The sequence below is a fragment of the Panthera onca genome, chromosome A2 (assembly GCF_046562875.1).
Source record: "Panthera onca isolate mPanOnc1 chromosome A2, mPanOnc1 haplotype 2, whole genome shotgun sequence".
NCBI lineage: Eukaryota > Metazoa > Chordata > Mammalia > Carnivora > Felidae > Panthera > Panthera onca.
This window is the reverse complement of record NC_138340.1, coordinates 143,966,694-143,984,671: the sequence shown is the minus strand read 5'-3', so window position 1 is coordinate 143,984,671 and position 17,978 is coordinate 143,966,694. Positions and strand designations below refer to the sequence as shown.

The 17,978-nt window shown below is 48.8% G+C and overlaps 3 protein-coding genes across 20 annotated transcripts in view; 2 read left to right on the top strand and 1 right to left on the bottom strand.

The window, feature by feature from the left end:
- The first annotated feature begins 1,541 nt into the window (after window positions 1–1,541).
- On the top strand, window positions 1,542–6,142 carry PAX4 (paired box 4). The gene is given in 11 exon segments (XM_078435330.2): window positions 1,542–1,730; window positions 2,081–2,260; window positions 2,551–2,766; window positions 3,044–3,119; window positions 3,726–3,851; window positions 4,075–4,157; window positions 4,518–4,587; window positions 5,049–5,104; window positions 5,356–5,494; window positions 5,824–5,837; window positions 5,839–6,142. Coding segments are annotated over 11 exon segments (1,371 nt in total). The 3' UTR covers window positions 6,061–6,142.
- Window positions 6,143–9,556: 3,414 nt separating this feature from the next.
- On the bottom strand, window positions 9,557–17,146 carry FSCN3 (fascin actin-bundling protein 3). Of its 2 annotated transcripts, none has more exons than XM_060633032.3 (7): window positions 16,891–17,146; window positions 15,141–15,837; window positions 14,705–14,823; window positions 12,989–13,148; window positions 12,347–12,517; window positions 11,803–12,003; window positions 9,557–9,967 (listed from the first exon to the last, which is right to left on the bottom strand). In XM_060633032.3, the coding sequence occupies exons 1-7, from the start codon at window positions 17,029–17,031 to the stop codon at window positions 9,735–9,737; spliced, it is 1,722 nt and encodes a 573-aa protein (XP_060489015.3). In that variant the 5' UTR covers window positions 17,032–17,146; the 3' UTR covers window positions 9,557–9,734. The 2 variants fall into 2 exon arrangements, with proteins under 2 accessions (XP_060489015.3, XP_060489016.1); XM_060633033.3 differs by having other exon boundaries at window positions 9,794–9,967; window positions 11,803–12,008; window positions 16,891–17,145.
- A 110-nt stretch (window positions 17,147–17,256) lies between these two features.
- GCC1 (GRIP and coiled-coil domain containing 1) overlaps window positions 17,257–17,978 on the top strand; it is a 59,407-nt gene continuing 58,685 nt past the window's right edge. For 10 of the 17 annotated variants that reach the window (XR_013552837.1, XR_013552842.2, XR_013552841.2 and 7 more), the window contains exon 1: window positions 17,262–17,402. The gene's annotated coding sequence lies outside the window, so the exon portion shown is untranslated. Of the gene's footprint in view, window positions 17,403–17,978 lie in introns of all 17 variants that reach the window. The other 7 variants (XR_013552840.2, XR_009610172.3, XR_009610174.3 and 4 more) reach the window with 3 other exon arrangements.

The following is a 17,978-nucleotide window of genomic DNA, read 5'->3' as shown; positions in this document are numbered from 1 at the left end:
GACTCTCCTCTCTCCATTGCTTAGCTGGCAATCACACCTATGGGAAGCAGGGTTGGGGGCAGAGAAAGAGCCCCACGATGAGGAGTTGGAAATGTTGTCTTCTGGTGAGGGACTGGCTTCTAACTAACCCTCCTTGAGTTTTGTTCCCTGGGTGGTCCCTGATTTGTGGGAATGCCGGTCCGTGCCTCAGCTTTCTTTTTGGAAAGATCTCTGCCTTCTTTCCTGACTTTCTGGAAAGATGAGAGCTCAAAGGGGAATGTGTCTGGAGAGGAGTGAGTAAAAGCCAATTCAGCCACCGAGTTGAAAAGCGGCTCCAGATGCCATGATCTGTGAGTTCCCTGTTTCCCCCCTGCGCTTCTCTCCTCTTCCCGGCTGCACTGTAATCTCTTGGAGGGCAAAACCCTTGTTCCTTTCTTTTCACTCCCTTCATCCTGAACAACCAGCAATGTGCTGATGGTTAATACTTTATTCAGCAAATAATTGCAGATTAGTTAACTGAGCCAAGATAGCATAGTTATTACAGGAAAGTTCTATGCACAAGCTATTTCCTGGGGTGACCTCTAGCCCTGCCAGGGTTCCAGGCATGAAAAGAGGTGGTTTCAACTCCTGTTACTTGCTGAGGAAAGCAAGAGAGACAAAGCATCCCTTGCTGCTCAGAGACTCTCCTGTCCTCACAATGTATTGTGTCACCATGCAGCTCTCTCCTATTCCTCGCTCTCTGCCTTCAACATGCTTTCCATAAGTGTTAGTTCAACGAGTGAGTGTCTGATCCCAAGGAATTTGTCTCTGAGAGTGAAGCTCCTTCTCTGTGAGATCTAGAACTCTCCAGAGTTAATGAGAACAACAACCTCAGCAGGTTAGAAGATGCCAAGAGATGTGTCTTCTGAGAGAAGCCAGGAGTTCATGCTTGTTCATCAATACTTCCAGTGGGTGGAACCAGAACCTCGATTCCCCAGGGCGGGGGTGGGGGGGTGGGGGGGGGGGAGGACGGAGCCCCTGTGTTTCCCCAGAGGTCCCTGGAGAGTACAAAAAAAGTCAGGAGCAAGACCTCCCAGGGGAAGTTTTCTGAGGAAAGCTTTCTGGTTGGTGGTTTGGAGAAACTAACCTTAATAGCTTCCTGATAGTGAAGGCAGAGTCTTGAACCTGGTCTCTAACCTCAGACCAAGGCAATGGGGATCTTTGGTCACTGATTGCCCTCTTCTGGCTGGGCAGAATATTCTAAGGTTTGGGTTTTGACCCTATTGAGACTGAACTTAGGAGGCCCAAGTGCTGAGAAGGCTTTTGAGGGATCAGAGACAACAGGTGTCCATTTGCAAAAGGGAAAGGCATGAGCGTTTGGGAGCATAATCCTTTTCCACCTCCCTGGATTCTTATAATGAATGTGTGAGAAGTGAGAACCCTCTCACCCTCCAGGCCCTTATCAGGTCATCCAGAAAGATCCAGTCCTCTGCTGGCCCTGCGATGTATTAGTTCATAACAGAAGGGCATAAGTAAAGAGAATTTGGATTTTCTCAGCCAACCTTCTGGCAAATTTTAGAAACATGGCCCTCTATCACAAAACACTACAACCCAAGACGGTTCTGAGCAAGAGATTTCACCCAAATAACCTCAATCATTGTAGACCGAGCTCCAAGACCAAAGAAGGAGCTCCCAGGAGGAACCCCTCTCCCCAGTCTTCCCAGTTCCTGCCCTTCTGTGAGAAGTGTCAGCCTGGAACATGCCACAGGATGGTAAGACACCTGGGAGAAGTGGGAAGAACAGGTTGGTGCAAGGAGGGAAGGTATATCTCAGGGCCCTGCTTTCATCCACATGGTTTCCATGCCCTTGGCCAGTGTTCTGGGGGAGTTTGGTTCAGTCACTCCCTCTCTGGTCCACCCTGCTTCCCTTAGATCAGTGGGGTCAGTGCAAATGGCCCCAAAGTAAAGACTCAACTATGAGCCACCTCCCAAAGAAAGTGAGAGCTGGGGGACCCTGGGAGCAGAAGGGGAGCAGTCCCCTGGGGAGAGGACTTTCTGTGTGGTGGGAAACCAGACTTGAGGGGCCTGAGTAACCCTCCCCAAGAGGGTCCTCCTTGCCACAGGTGGGCCGGGGAGAGGGGAGATGTGTGGATGCCTCCTTCTCATGCCCAGGGACCAGCAGTGTGAATCAGCTGGGGGGGCTTTTTGTGAACGGCCGGCCCCTGCCCCTGGACACCCGGCAGCAGATTGTGCGGCTGGCAGTCAGCGGGATGCGGCCCTGCGACATCTCACGGAGCCTTAAGGTAGTATGCTTTACCAGGTGATGGGGACAAGAAGCAGGAACAAAGCACCCTCTTAAGGCAAGTCTGAGGCTGTTGCAGACTCTGAGGGCTTTCGAGGCTTGGGCTACTTCCTAGAAGACCCTCTTGGGGCCTGGGATGGGGAGCTTCAGGCTCCCAAAGGTGAGGCTGAATTCTTAACTCTGCAGCCTGGTCCAGTAAGTCTCACTTTGCCTTGGAGCCTCCTGCTGCCCTAGGGACACTCACCCTCTGCCCATCATGCCTTACCTGTCCTTGCTTCTTATCTGACCCAGGTATCTAATGGCTGTGTGAGCAAGATCCTAGCGCGTTACTACCGCACAGGTGTCTTGGAGCCCAAGGGGATAGGGGGAAGCAAACCCCGACTGGCCACACCCCCTGTGGTGGCTCGAATTGCCCAGCTGAAGGGTGAGCGCCCTGCCCTCTTTGCCTGGGAGATCCAACGCCAGCTCTGTGCTGAAGGGCTTTGCACCCAGGACAAGACTCCCAGTGTAAGTGCCCTCCCCTCCCTGTACCAAGGCTGGTTAACAGGCCGTCTGGGGAGAAGATCCCTTCTTACTTGGCAATGAGGCCATTCCAGCCTGGCAGGGCAGGGTTGCTGGGCCCCCTTCTGTAAAGTGGGAGTGGCGAGATAGGAGAGAAGAGAGGAGGCTTCCCTGGGAAAGATGTGTGGGCCAGGACGGAGGAGAGAAAGGCTACCGGGGAAACATCCTCAGGATATAACCCTGGGTCTGTGCACCGCCCCCCTCAACACCCTGACACCCCCAGGTCTCCTCCATCAACCGAGTCCTGCGGGCACTACAGGAGGACCACCGACTGCCCTGGGCACAGCTCAGGTCACCAGGTGAGTCTTGGAGCTGCAAACGTAAGCATTTTACAGGGATGATCAGAGCAAACATAAGCATCTTACAGTTGGCAAAGCCCTTTCTTGTTCTTTCTTGGATCACCCTCACTGACAACAAGACAATAAGGAGGGCCTGGCAAGGAGTATTGCTCTCTCCTGGCAGAAAATAACTGAAGCTTAGAGAAGAGAAATGGCTTACCCAAGGTTACCGGCTAGTTGTTGGCAGGTCCTGTGACAGAACTCAGGTCCTCTGGCCCCTAGGTTCACAGGATCTGCCAAGGAAGAGGCAGGGCTGGACCTCCCACACCCTCCCTATGCCTCATGCACAGCCTCTCAGAGTGCTCTTCACATTCTGTGGAATCATGCAAACCTGGGCCAACCTTGCTGCTGTTTCCCCAAACACGAAGCATGCACTCAACCATGGCATTGGGAGTGCCTCCCACTAAGTGCCCCTTTAGTAACCTCCAAGAAACTGTGAATGCCCTATGAGCATGGCTCTGCTCTTATATCCATGTTGTCCCTTATCCATAGCCCCAGGGCCTTGGGAACCCCATCTGATGAGAAGAAACATCACAAACCGCTACAAGCCACTGTCCCCCTTTACAGATGTTTTGACTCCAGTTCCTCACACTCCCCGCAGTGGCTGTGAGGTTCCTCGGGGTCCCCACCCAGGGACTGGCCACCGGAATCGGACCATCTTCTCCCCAGGCCAAGCTGAGGCTCTGGAGAAAGGTGCCAGGGCTGGGGCAGACAGCAGGTGAAAGGGTGCTTGGTGTGACACAGGCAACGGCCCTGTGGCCTGTGGGCAAAGGCTGAGAAGTGGAGGCTGTGGGTGGCCTTACCTTAAGGAGGAGGGTAGTTTAGGGTCATAGCAGGTGGGAATGGGGCCTCAGGGGGAGATCCATGCCTTGCTCCTCTCCCTGTGACCTTACTACTTGAGCCTTGATCTCTGCAGAGTTCCAGCGTGGGCAGTATCCTGATTCGGTGGCCCGTGGAAAGCTGGCCGCTGCCACCTCTCTGCCTGAGGACACGGTGAGGGTGAGTGAACTCTGCCACACAAGATGCACAAAACGCAAGAAAAAAGACTCTGTGCTGAGGTGGTTTTGGGTTCTGGTGAGGGGCAGATGGTGGAGAAAAGGTGGAAAGAGATTCGTTTGTAGAAAAAAGTCAGACACAAGACCCTCCTTGGTCTCCTTCTGCCGATTCCTCTCTTCTCTTCCCCACTCCAAGCCTTTGAAGTGAGGAGGGGGACAGAGAACAAAGGCCAGAGCAGGGAGGAGGGACATCAGGTCTGAGGAAGGGTCTGTGCTCTGGGTCCAGACCAGAAACATGTGATGAGAGCAGTAGGTGCCAGGTAGCGAAGGGCACAGCCAGCTACACCGTTCTGCTCTCCTTCAGGTCTGGTTTTCCAACCGAAGAGCCAAATGGCGCCGACAAGAGAAGCTCAAGTGGGAAATGCAGATTCCAGGTAATTTTCCTGCACATCCATCCTTCCATCCACTCATCTACCCACCCATCCTTCCATGCATCCATGCATGCATGCATCTATCCATGCATCCATCCACTCACCTATCCATCTATCCACCCACCCACCTGTCTGTCCCTCCACTATCCATCCATCCACCATCCATCCATCCATCCATCCACTAAACATTTACTTGGCATCTTCCACGTGCCAGATTCTGTGTTAGATGCTCAGCATTCAGAGTCTCTGCTCTTTAGGTCTGCACTGCCCCGTTTACCATCCCTGACATTTAATCCTTCCCCAGTCTCCCAAGGGCCTGCCTTGGGGAGGAAGGCAGTTTAGGGTTATAGCATCCATCTCCTCCCATCCCTGCCAGAAGTTGCCACCTTTCTTAGAACCTCCCCGCTACTCCCCGCTCCCCAAACCTATTCCTCCTTCTGAGTGGATCTACTCTCACCTTGTAGGTGCTTCCCATGTACCAGCTGTGCCCAATGCCTCCCCTGGGATCATCTCTGCACAGGTATCCAGGAAGAGAGGGGAGTTTGTGAACGGGGAAGACAAGGGCTCACTGCTTCTCCCAATTCCTGACTGCTCCTGGTTCCTACAATTCACATTTCAGAAAGCACCATGCTCACAGTCTACTATGTGAATGGTGCCCTCTAGAGTTGTGCAGGAGACAGTTGGAGGCATGGGAGCAGCCTTGGGGCCCCAGTTCTGCTAAATAGGAGGCATCACTGACAACTGAGGGTCTCCTCTTGCTTTTCATGGCAGCCCCCTGGGAGTGTGTCTTCAGCAGTCCTGCCTGCCCTGGAATCCTTGGGGCCCTCCTGCTATCAGCTGTGCTGGGGGACAGCACCAGACAGGTGTCTGAGTGACAACCCACCCCAAGCCTCTCTCAAACCCTGCTGGGGTAAGAATCCACAGGCCAGGCCTCACTCCTGCAGGGTGTGGGGAAGGCTTACTCCTTGACCCACAAGAGGGCATGGATCTCCAGTTGGGGTTACCAAGGGAACCTTGATACAGCTTTCTTCATTCCTTCCATGGCCTACAAGGTTGGATGCTAACACCCGCTGAGTCTATATTTCCACTGACAGATGTAGAAGGAAAAGGGGGTTGGATTGGGATGTGAGTGTATATATCCAGGGTAGAGAGCTGATATCTGTCCCTCTCCCCACCAGTGAATTTGAGGGGTGGGGTGACAGCAACAAACCCAAACTCACCCTCTCTTTGTCTCTGCAGGCCACCTGCCTCCTGCAGCTGAGCTCCCTGGATTCAGTAGTGCTTTGCCATTCCTACCCTTCCTTCCACTACCTCCGTGGCCAGTGTTGGTGTCCCTGCAGCCTTGCTCTGGTCCAGCTCCCCACCCCTGCAAGGCCTGGAATGAAGGAGGAGGGCCAGAGTGGAAAGGAGCTGGGGTGGAGAGGATCTAATATCATCCTGCCCAAGCAGATTACTGGTTCCTCTTCCTTCCTGTGACTCTTTCTCCTCATCTGTGGACCCGGTCTGGTCCTGTCTCGCTGCCCCTTCTATGCGGCACCTGTTTGGAGGGGCTGGGAAAGCCATGCCCACTCACACTGGCCTTAAATGGCCTCTAGTTGGCAGGAATAAAAGCATTTTTTTAATTAGCAGTACTTCCTGTTTGTGTTTTTCCCGTGAACATTCTACTCCCACCCCTACTTTTAACAATGATATAGTTTGCTCTATATCTAGCTAGCTAGCTAGCTGTCTTGTATCTTCCTATCTTCCAATCTATCTATCTATCTGTATGATCTCTTTATGTATGTAACTATGTATGTATCTAGCTGCCATCTATTTAATTTATCTATATGTTTATGGAACTATCTACCCAATCTGTCTAATCTATATATTCATCTACCTGGGTGTATATCTACATATGTATGTAGATATGTATCTATATTAGTGTGGACACTCATGCACTCATATTGTGCCCACACACACACTGATAGTACATCATGGCATGTCACTTTTAAGTCCCAACAGGTATCTCCAAAAATAAGGGACTTTTACATAACTACAATATACAGTAATTCCTTAATCTAAGGAAATAGACATTACTTCCTTAATTGCATGTGTATTTTTTGCAAAGCAGCAGAGTGGAAATGCCATTTTTCATACTCTGTCCCTTTATACACACCCCTGGGGCACGTTTGCTTGCAACTTCTTGGCAGTAAGTTTCACATCTTCTCAGTTTTGTCTCTCTGAAAAAAAAAAAAATCTGGCTCCCCCTGGGAAGCCTTGGTATGTAGAGAAAGAGGGGGAATATGGGGAGAATGGGGTAAAGAATGGGATATTTTGAAGAATAATATCCAAATTCTTTCCCTTTTGAAGAGCAGGGGCATGGACTGATAATGGCTGATGGCACAAAGCGGGATAAAAGGAGTGGGGGCACGTTTGTTTTCTCTCATCTGGGAGTGCTACTCATCCAGAAGTTACCTTCATCAAACACTCTAGGGCTGTGCTCTGCAATAAGTAGCCACCAACCACATGTGACTATTTTAATGTGACTAAAATTAAGTAAAATGCTGGGGCACCTGGGTGGCTCAGTTGGTTAAGCAACTGACTTCGGCTCAGGCCATGATCTCATGGTTTGCTAATCTGAAGCCCTGGGTTGGGCTCTGTGCTGACAGCTGAGAGCCTGCAGCCTGCTTCAGATTCTGTGTCTCCCTCTCTCTCTCTGCCTCTCCCCCGCTTGCTCTCTCTCTTTGTCTCTCTCTCTCAAAAACAAAACATTTCAAAAATTTGTGTAAAATGAACACCCCAACTCCTCATTCCCACTAGCTACATATCAAATGCCCAAAGGTCACATGCATCTCCTGGCTGCCATATCAGACAGTAAACATTACAGAACATTTCCATCAGCACAAAACGTTCTATGGGACAGCACAGCTCTAGAATGAAATTCCAAGGGTGACGGAGCATACCCTGCCTCTGCCCTGCTGACAGACGGCCTAGGTAAATGGGTAAGGTTTTGTGGGAAGACAATCTGCACGGCACAGTCTGCGAACAAGCTATTCATTCAACTACAGGACTGATGTCAGCAATGGAGGGAGCTGTCAGCTGAGGCCCCATGGCCAAGCACGATCAAGCAGAGGATGGATGGCCACCTGGGGGAATGGGGCCTAAGAGACTATGAGTGGGGGGTGTGTGTGCCTCCATGCACATGCATACCCATGCATCCGAGTTTGTACATGCGTTTATGGAACGATGAGGAAGAGATCCTGCCTTAAATGACCCTCAAGGTCCTATCTCTCTGAAGAGTGTATTCCACTCCATATCTTTGGCCTGTTCTCTGGGAAAGAAATGCCCTAGTCTCTAGCGTTCTCAAGCTTCACTTATTATATTAAAATTTTTACAAAATTCTTTTATATCTCTTGAGGAGAAACATACTTACAAAACCTGAGGTCATTTTCCTCTGTGCAGATGGAACCTCTCTCATGTTGTGGTTTTAGCTTCTTTTCTCAACAGATTTAAAAACCAGGCACTCATTATAGTGTGGTGCACTTCCCCCAAAGTGGGGGTCAGGCATCACTGTTGGTATTTGAGAACATTTTAGGAGGCATGTAGACACTGCTTTAAATAAGAGTGAGTCAGATGGGGCGCCTGGGTGGCTCAGTCGGTTGGGCGTCCAACTTCAGCTCAGGTCACGATCTCGTGGTCCGTGAGTTCGAGCCCAGCGTCGGGCTCTGGGCTGATGGCTCGGAGCCTGGAGCCTGCTTCCGATTCTGTGTCTCCCTCTCTCTCTGCCCCTCCCCCGTTCATGCTCTGTCTCTGTCTGTCTCAAAAATAAATAAACGTTAAAAAAAGATTTAAATAATAGTGAGTCAGAAATGAGAAAATTATTCACCTTTCAACTCCCTTTCAATTCAATTTGATTGCATCAAACAGAAGCTTTCATTTTGGTCCTAGTATTTAGTGCCTCTATAACAGTTGTTAATCTTTTTGTTTTTAATGTTTATCTTTGAGAGAGCGAGACAGACAGAGCATGAGCAGGGGAGGAGCAGAGAGAGAGGGAGACACAGAATCTGAAACAGGTTCCAGGCTCTGAGCTGTTGCACAGAGCCCGTGAGATCATGACCTGGGCCAAAGCTGGATGCTCAACTGACTGAGCCACCCAGGCGCCCTGCCCAGCCCCCCCTTTTTTTTTTAACAGAGGGAAAGGGAAACACAGGTTCTGAGCCTTGGACAGGGGAGGGAAATCTAACTAGGATTTGATAATCATTTTGTTTGTATTTATTTATTTATTTATTTATTTATTTATTTATTTATATTTGTGCAAGAGAGAGAAAGAGAGAGCATGAGCAGGGGAGGGGCAGAGATAGGAGGAGAGAGAGAGAGAGAGAGAGAGAATCCCAAGCAGGCTCTGTGCCCACAGCACAGAGCCCAGTACAGGGTTTGATCTCAGGAACTGTGAGACCATGACCTGAGCCAAAGAGTCAGATGCTTAACTGACTGAGCCACTCAGGTGGCCCTGATTGTATTTATTTTTAAGGTCACTTTCTATTTATGGCAAGTGATTCTGGTCTTCCATTTTATGACAGTGATTAAAATATTCCTTTCTAAATAAAAGTACTTAAGAGTCTATGTCAATAAAGACATTGATAGAGCATATGGTAGGCAGATGAAGGCCAAAGTTATACAGACAGTACAAGAATGATGGTCATTTTGGAAACTCTGTTTTGATGGAAAGAGTAGTGGACATTACAGGCCATTCTAGTTGAGGAAATTGAGTCAGAAACCCCAGTCGTGGGACCTTGGGCAAATCACTTCAGCTCCCTGTAAAAGGTGGGCAGTGATGGGGAAAGTACCTGTCTTGCCCAACTGATGAGATCAAAGGTAATGATAAGGTGGGATAATTGGTAAACCTCCCGGGTGGTGCTGAGGGAGTGTGCTATACCAGCCTAAGGTGTTATTACCATTGCCCTGTGCCCATAGGATTAGTAATCATTCTTTCAAAACCAAAAGGACAGCTAATCATATCTGGATTCTTAATCCTTCAGGGCAAAACTGGCTTCTTATGGAATCACTGGAAAAAGTCTAGCGATTCTGGTGGGAATGGGAAAGATCATTGTAAGAACTGGTTACCGTTTGGTGCCGCCTCTTCTGGATAGAACTTGGAGTGGTCTGGGGCCTCAGTCTCCACCCATATCCAGACCCCTATTCTGTACTGAGTCAGATGCACACCAGGGTCTTGGGGGTGGCCTTTTGTGATGTATTGTCACTCGAAACAGGTGTTTTGCTAAACTGGGTAGGGAAAGTTCTGTAACAGATATTCTCATGGATTTGGACTCTGGGGTTCCTCTTGTGTTTAGCATAGTAGTTTTTCCTGGAGGATTTGGATTTCTGTAGGTAGCATCCCATTGACCTGGGAAGGGAAGAGGAAATAGAAAGCTTCAGTCAGTCATTTGCTGAGCTTAGGCTTTTAAGAAAAATCTGGTAAGACCATCTGTGAAAAGAGACAATAAAATGATTTGTTCCATTCTTGATGAGGGATCACATAGATGCATGTGAAGTTAATTGATAGGAAAAGACAGTAAAACTTATTTTTTAAATCATATTAATGGCATAAAAATAGCATCAGAGTTCAAAGGGATACTAAATTCAACAGAAAAGATTTACTAAGAATTCAACAGGATTGGGGAAGACTTCTGATAGAGTAGAATGCGCTAGGTGCCAGGCTGTTTACTGAGCATTTTATAATCATTATCTCACATAACACAACAATCCCAGGAGATAGATATTATATTCCCATTTTATCCACAAGGAATAGGCTTTGTGAGGTTCATTTTTCCAGGGTCAAACAACAAGTTAAACTGATAAAAATCTAATTTTATCAGAACCCAGTTCTGAGTCCAAAAATGAGCTCTTAACCACTATGATACACTGTCTATTGGAATGTCAGGCTGGGAGGAGCCTGAGAAATTTAGTTAAATCAAAACCCTTCACGTAACAGATAAGAAAACAAGCCCAGTGTGATTTCATCCAGTTTGGCCATAGTAAAGGGTTTGTGTAGAAAACTGGTAGAAAATGGAAGAAGGGAGTGAGCATATATTAGGGGTCTATATCTAGATTCATATTGTCACTTGACCGTCATACCACCCTATGAAGTAGATATTATTCTCACTTTACAGATAAGGAAACCAAGGCCTAGAAATGTTAAAGCAATTTCCCTAAAGTTCCAGGTTTATATGATACCAAAACCAAAGTTCTTCTTCCTACAACATCCTCATAACTTTCCAAGTCGAGAAAGCGAGGTCAGCTGTGAAGAAATGGGGCTAAGGGCAGTGAGGCGTCCTGAAGAGGTGTGAACAGGGAAGGATGGATTGGAGGCAGCACCTTAGGAAAGCAAACTTGGTGTGGAGAGGAGATTGAATAGGATGGACCTGAGGCAGGGGAGTGCTGCTGGGGCGGGGGGTTACTGCGGTGAAGGCTTTTGGTGACAAGCCTGGAACCAAAGGTACCAAAGGTAGTTAAGAAAGAGTAAGCCCTCAAGAGGCATAGTTAAGGGAGTACCCAAGAATTTTCAGGGTTTGGTAAAGGGAATGAACGGGAGGAAGGAGACATGGTGCTGAGGTCTTGATCCAGAAGCATTGGAGAGGGCAGCCATGCCCTAGATGGCCATGGGGAGGGCAGGAAGGATCATCTTTGGAGGGGAGGGTGAGTTGGCTGATTTTGAGGGGATAGCAAGACAAAGTCAAGTCAAGTGCCCATCAGGAAGTTGGAAAGAGATGAAGTTAGAGTTCGGGAGGAGGGTCAAAGCTGCAGATGAATATTTGGGAGCCATTAGCACTCCAGGGATCCAAGGGTGTAGGGACAGAAAGTGCATGGGATAGAAAGCATACCCTCAGAGTTACCTGTCTCCCCGAAACATGGGACAAAACTGCATCTTAACAAAGAAAGATAAACACACACGAGTACACCCAATTTTGTCCCCTGCAAGTTTGCTTGCACACTCGTGTCAGTGTGGCATAATAGTGAGAAATCTACATCTGATTGCCTCTCCTTTCTCTAGCAAGGCTGGGTTTAGAAGCCCTAAGAAGAAAGGCACATATCTGGAACAAATGTCTGGCATTGATCAAGTTGTGGGACAGACGTCAGCCCAGGGGAGGTGTTTTGGTCTCACTCTCACCCACCTCCCTTCCTTTCTTGCCCCTCAGTTCCTGCTCCCCCATCTCCAGGTCCTTGTCCATTTTGTCTTACCTAAAATTCCCAAATACACTCTTTGGTAATCTCCTCGCTGTCTGCCAACAGGGTGCCGCTTCGGTCGGATCGCATGTAGAAGCCATTGGGTGCCAGTACTGTGAGCAAGTTGCTCCCATGAAGCTCTATACAGAAGTTGAGAGCGAACTTTCCCCAAGGGCGAAAGGTGCCAAAGGACGTTATTGACCAGAAGGATCCACCCTGTGCTGAGGAGGGAAGAGCTCAGGTCAGTGCCCTATTCAGGACAAAGTTCTCCAACAGTACAGCCTGAGGAGGCTCCTGGGAAGCATGCCAACCCTCCCTGACTACCCTACCCTGCCTGTGTTGGCAGGTCCCCCTATGGAAACACAGGAGGGCTGGGTTTTGTTCTGCCGACCCATTCTCCGGGGGGGGGGGGGGGGGGGGGGTCTTGAAGTGTGAAAACAAACAGAAACTCTGTTTCTCCTTTTATGGTGAGTAGGGTCTGAGGAGCTGGCCCTGAAGTCTGAGTTGGGGCCAAGGCAGGGCTAGACTCTGACCCCAGGGATGAAGAGGAGCTCCTCACCCTGGAAGTGGTAGATGCCTTGGCGGCAAGGCAGCAGGTGAATGCAGTCAGGCTGATCCATATTGCACTTCATTAGGTCGTGCTCTGATGAGGTGCCCACATACCCATAACGACCTCGCAATACGAGGAAGGGACGGTTAGCTAATCGAATCCCAAATTCCTCATTTGGGCCTAAAAGAAACAGAAAGGAGTTATCTGGATGAGCTGCTTCTAGATGCCTTCACCGATAGAAGCAGGAAGAGGGGCCCTAATTGTAAGTTGTTGTCAATACTTTAACAATTTTTGAACACCTACTATGTGCTGGATTGTATGCTACGTGCTTATGAAATGTTTGTGAAAGCACTTGTGGAACCCGAGAAATGTTGATGTTCTTCCTTCCTTTGAGATGTGTGAGACTATTTAATCCTCACGATAATCCTGTGAGGCAGGCAGGTTGGATATCACTTCCACTGATAATGGAGCCAATGAAACTGAGGCTCAAAGAAGTGGTTTGCCCAAGCGATGACAAAAAATCAGTGACTCAGCAAATATACAGACCCAAATCTTCTGGCTCCAACTCCAGTGCTCTTTCTGTCATATCTCAGCTCCCTCTGAAAGCATCTCTGACTTGGAATAACCTGGCAGGAAGGCTGTTGTGCTTACCTGGAATGGTGGCTTTGGCCATCAGCAGGCCATTGTCTATGATGCCCAAGAAGCGTCCATTGGGAGCCTGCAGGATAATCCTGCCGCAGTTCCAGTGCATGTAGAAGAAGGTGCCAGGCTCCATTGGGTGCCCATTAGCTACCACTGTCCTGTGGTGCCTCTGGAGAGATGATAGGGAGCAGAGAGGGGAAACAAGGACTGAAAATCTCAGCTTTCTTCCCAGCGTTTCTATTCCTAGACCCTTTCCCACATACCACCCACTAGTTTTCTTCATTCTCCCTACCCTGGGAGGGTATGCTTTATGCTTTCCCATCCTTTTTGGAAAACGTATTGTGGCCTTAGCTCTCCCACTTCCCCAGTTTGCTATTTCCCAGAGCCCATTATTAAAAAGGGACCTGGATATCCATATGGAGAGAAATAGTCCTCAGCCCAGACTCCAAAATCATTTCAAAATGGATCATAGACATAAAAATGAAAGCCAAACAATGAAATGTCTACAAGAAGACACGGGAAATTCTTTGCAACTTTGGGACAGGCAGTGATTTATTGGGATGAAAACTCACTAACCATTTATAAAATGGAGAAATTGGTACCTCATCAAAATTAAAAACTTGCTGCTCAAAAGACACTTGTAAGCAAATGAAAAGGCAAGCCACAGATTGGGAGGAAACACAACACATATATTTGGCAAAGAACTTGACTTCAGAACATAGAAAGAACTCTCAAAACTCAATAATAAGATAAACAACCCAGTGACAGATGGGCAAAAGATGTGAACAGACACCTCACAGAGAAGATCTACAAATGGCCAGTAAGCACATGAAAAGATACTCAACATTATTAATTATAAGGGAGATGCAAATTAAAGCCACAGTAAGATGTCACAACATACCTACTAGAGTGGCTAAAATTAAAAAGACAGACATCACGATGAGGATGTGGAGTGATTAGAACCCTCATACATTACTGGCAAGAATGTAAAATTGTATACTCCATTTCAAAAACTAACATTTTCTTAAAAATATAAATGCACGTTGATCACGTGACCCAACATTTCGACTGCTAGGTACTTGCCTTAAGATAACTAAAAATACAGGCCCACAAAAAAACTTGTACACAGATGTTCATAGTAACTTTATTCATAATAGCCCACACTGGAAACAACTCAAGGGTTCATCGACAAGCACATGGATAAGCAAATTACGTTTGTGTTTATGAGTACTAATATGGAACACTACTCAGCAATAAAAAGGAACAAACCAGTGGTACACAGATCATGAATCTCACAAACGTTATGCTGATGGAAGAATACATACTGCAACCCCATGCGATTCCATTTATATGAAATTCTAGAATAGACAAATCTAATCTATAGTGACAGAATACATAAAAGGGAAAAGAGAGAATTTCTGTGGAGATAGAAATATTCTCTAACTTGTGATTGTGGCATACTTGCATAGGTATATATATATTTGTCAAAACTTATTGTATGCTTAAAAGTGGTACATTCTATTGTAAATAAATTCTGCCTCAAAAAAGTAATTTTTTTTTAAGAGGCCCTATTGGATAAAATTGGGCCCATTGGTTGAAAATTGATATGGGCCTCCATTGTTCACTTCAGCATCTAGTCACTTGCCTTGAAGAAGGAGAAAGTACGTCTAGAATGAGAGAACTCAGGGATCAAGGGTTCTCTTGCTCAGAAGGCCAAGGTCTTACCTGGGCTAGGTAGCAGCCATTTGCTGCACGAAGCTGCAGGGTGAGGCTCTCGTTGTCACATTCAAACTGGAACAAGGACATTGGGGTTACGTGCTCAGAGGCAGCATATACCTCAACATCTGCAGAGAAAGAATATGTCAGAGGGAGAGTCTGGTCTCACCCTCAGTGTCAGCCCCTCCTCCACGATTTATGGCTGGGGTTCCCTCTGTTTGCCCCCCTCAGCTTTCATCCCCTTCTGGACCATAGGAGCTTGGAAAGACCCAGGCTACTTTCCCCTAAAGCCCATGACCCTGGCCTTATCACCCTGCTCCATGGCACAAGAGATCTTCTTGGGATCCCAGCACATTCAAAAATCTTTGCTGATCCCAAACATATTTTTCTCTTTTCAGCAGCCAGCTCTCCCTCCCTCCACAGCAGTGTTGAACCCAGCACTTGCCATAGATGATGGAGAGGAACTTCCGAGTCTTTGACCTGAGGCTGACCCACGTCGGACAGCGCTGTAGGATGAACCACTCCTCACCCCTATGGGGACTGGAGCCCAGGCCCAGGAGCAGACGTGTGCCCTGTGGATACAATATGCCTCCTTCTCCATCGCTCAGTGCCACGAGCCCTCCAGGTCGCACTTGCATGTGAAAAGCTGTCTGTGATGAGGGTTGGGGGGCCAGCCGGTCTAAGTGGGACAAGAAGAAGTGTGTTGAGGTCTCCAGGTGGTAGCATCCATCTTGGAAATGCAACAGGAAGCCACATTCCTCCAGGCAGGGCACTGGCGCATCCACCCAGACGCGGCCCGTGGTAGTGTCTGCCCGGGCATAGCAGTGGTTAATGGGGCTGTAGAGGATCACGTGGACATGCAGAGCTGGCCGGGGGGTCCACATGTGGTAAGCCGAGAGGACCCTGGAGTTGCAGAACACATCTTCACCATCAGACTCCAGATAACGACCACTAATAATGCACTGCAGAGTCCACTTGCCATTGCGGTGGAAACGCAGTAGGAAGCATCCATGGTGGCTGGTCCTTGGCCGGCCATAGGATAGACTGCCATCTGCCTCGCATAGGAGGTAGAGGCCCTGAAAGCTCCTTAGTCGTACAACAGCCTGTGCGTCGTGTTGATTGCTCACCAAGATCTCCCAGGTCTAGAGGCATTGGGAGGAAGAAGGAAATCAGTACTGCCACATGACTAGGCCAGGGAGCCCTACCACCATCACCCCTGGCATCACTCCAGAACCTTCCTTGGGACCAACCACCTTCTCCTCCCCGTCAGCCTCCTTGCGGTCAGCTCTTCCACCCTCTCATCCAACAGTAATCAAAAGATTTCAGGGGGCCTCTATTCCTGGAATCAGAGTGCTTCTCAAGATCCCAAGAGAAGCTCCAAATGCTTACTTCTTCCAGCTACCAGAAGGTAAACTTCCCTCTCTCTTACTTGGTGACTTCCTTCAATACCTAATTTTCCAAGAAGTGTTTTGGTTTCAATGTTACTTTCCTCTTCCTCACTGTTGCCCCTGGAGAGCACACTAGCCACACTCCCATCCCCAAAGCCCACCTCGCCAGCATGGCAGGAGAAGAGCAAGACCTCTTACAGGTGGGTCCAGGCTCCAGGGATAAGGATGGGAACACACACAGTTGAGATGCAATTGTCTGGTTCAGCTGTGATCAACCCTGTTCTAAACAAGGACCTTGCTACCGCCTCACTCTGTTGTACTGTTGCAGGGCTGCTTATACCCCTTTCTAAAATGAGCTCTCCTAGGCTTGTAGAGTACCCCACCCCTGAACTACAACCAGAACAGAATCATAGGCCTTGCCGTCACTCCACTTGTCCAACTTCCCTTGGACGCCCACAATTTTGCCTTCCAGCCTGGGCTGTTATGTCGCCTCTTTGTGATGACACAACCACTCTGTATTGGGATGGAAGGAAGAGAGCAGCCAGGGAAGATTAGGAAGGAAGGGCTAACGCTTTGTCTCTCGGAACAGGTTTAGAGAGGGGGAGACGGAGCAGTGGAGACCTGTGACCAAAAGCCTGGGGTAGGAGGCTCTCAGCCTGACAATGTCAAAGGCTGGGAAGATGATTAGGCTGAGAGTGTACCCCTGCCACCACCGCGTGTGCACACACAGACACATGGACACACGCACACGCTCACGAGAGCTTGGCCATTGGGAAAAATGGCTCCAGTACAGGTTTGCTTTGTTACCTGTCTCCGGCCCAAACCCCTCGCAGTAGCAGTGACTATATTCTTATACGTCTCATAAGTGAGGTAGGATCCTGCCCAGCTGATGAGCCCAACCCTTAGCTCCTCAGGCTTGGGGCTTTGCGTCCACTCCACGTCATCCATGGGGCCGGCACCACACGTGATGACTCTGTCCGGCCCAGCCTTCCCCCCAGTGGTGCAGTTCCACAGGCCATAGGGCCTAGAATCAGGCCTGTAGTACCCACCAGAAGACGTTCCCAGAGGGAACTTCTCAGGCAGAGGCTGGGCTAGGGCCCAGCGCCTCTGTGACCCGGGAGCATTGTGACTGTGAGGGCTGCCTCTTATCCATAGTGGGGAAAGGGCACTGGCACAGCAGTGTCAATCTACAGCCCAGAGGAAGTGGGTCTAGGGCCTTGGGCATTAACCTCCTCACATGACTCCAGGCACCGAGGTCGGCTGAACAAAGACTGGGCATCAGAACTTTGGCCTGTACCAGTGATAGCCCATGACTACAGGCAAGTCCTTCTCCTTCTTCATGTCTGTTCCCCATTTTAATGGCAGGGTAAAAACCAACCTCTTTCCACCCTCCGGAATGAGTTCTGCTTGGCTCCCTTGGGACTCAAGTGTTTTTAAAGTTCAAGATATCCAAGAAAAATCGATTAACTTTTACAGCCCTTGGGAGGATGAGGCCAAAATGTCTCAGAAGGTGCTTTTCAGGAAGTGTGAGGAAACCCTAGACAGATAACCAGCAAGGATCATATTACTCATATTAATCAGAAAGGGCTGGCTTAGAGCAGGGTAAGGAAAATGCCCTAGATGGGGAGAGCACTGGGCATCTTCCTCATAATCCCCAGCCGCACTGCTGCTGGGCAGCCAGTGAGTGCTGGCCCTCAGGATATGAGCCCTTGCCCTCAAAGGGTCTCTGTTGGCCAACGGCCATTTCCTCTGTAGGAAAAGCCCCTACAGGGCTCATTTCCTACAAAGCTCACGGAGAAAATCAGTGAAGAACATGGAGGAATTGACAACATCAAAGGAGAAAGGCAAGAGGAAATAATGGTGGTGATGGTGGTTTTTGCTTAAGCTTTGCTGGG

Bases quoted from the DNA above. Each gene is read 5' to 3' on its own strand.
- FSCN3 (XM_060633032.3), bottom strand. From the start codon at position 17,031: ATGGATGACGTGGAGTGGACGCAAAGCCCCAAGCCTGAGGAGCTAAGG. The intron at 13,149-14,704 runs GTAAGACCTTGG...TCATCTCTCCAG, and splicing joins ATGGCTGCTACCTAGCCCAG to AGGCACCACAGGACAGTGGT. The intron at 12,518-12,988 runs GTAAGCACAACA...TGTTTCTTTTAG, and splicing joins GGCCAAAGCCACCATTCCAG to GCCCAAATGAGGAATTTGGG.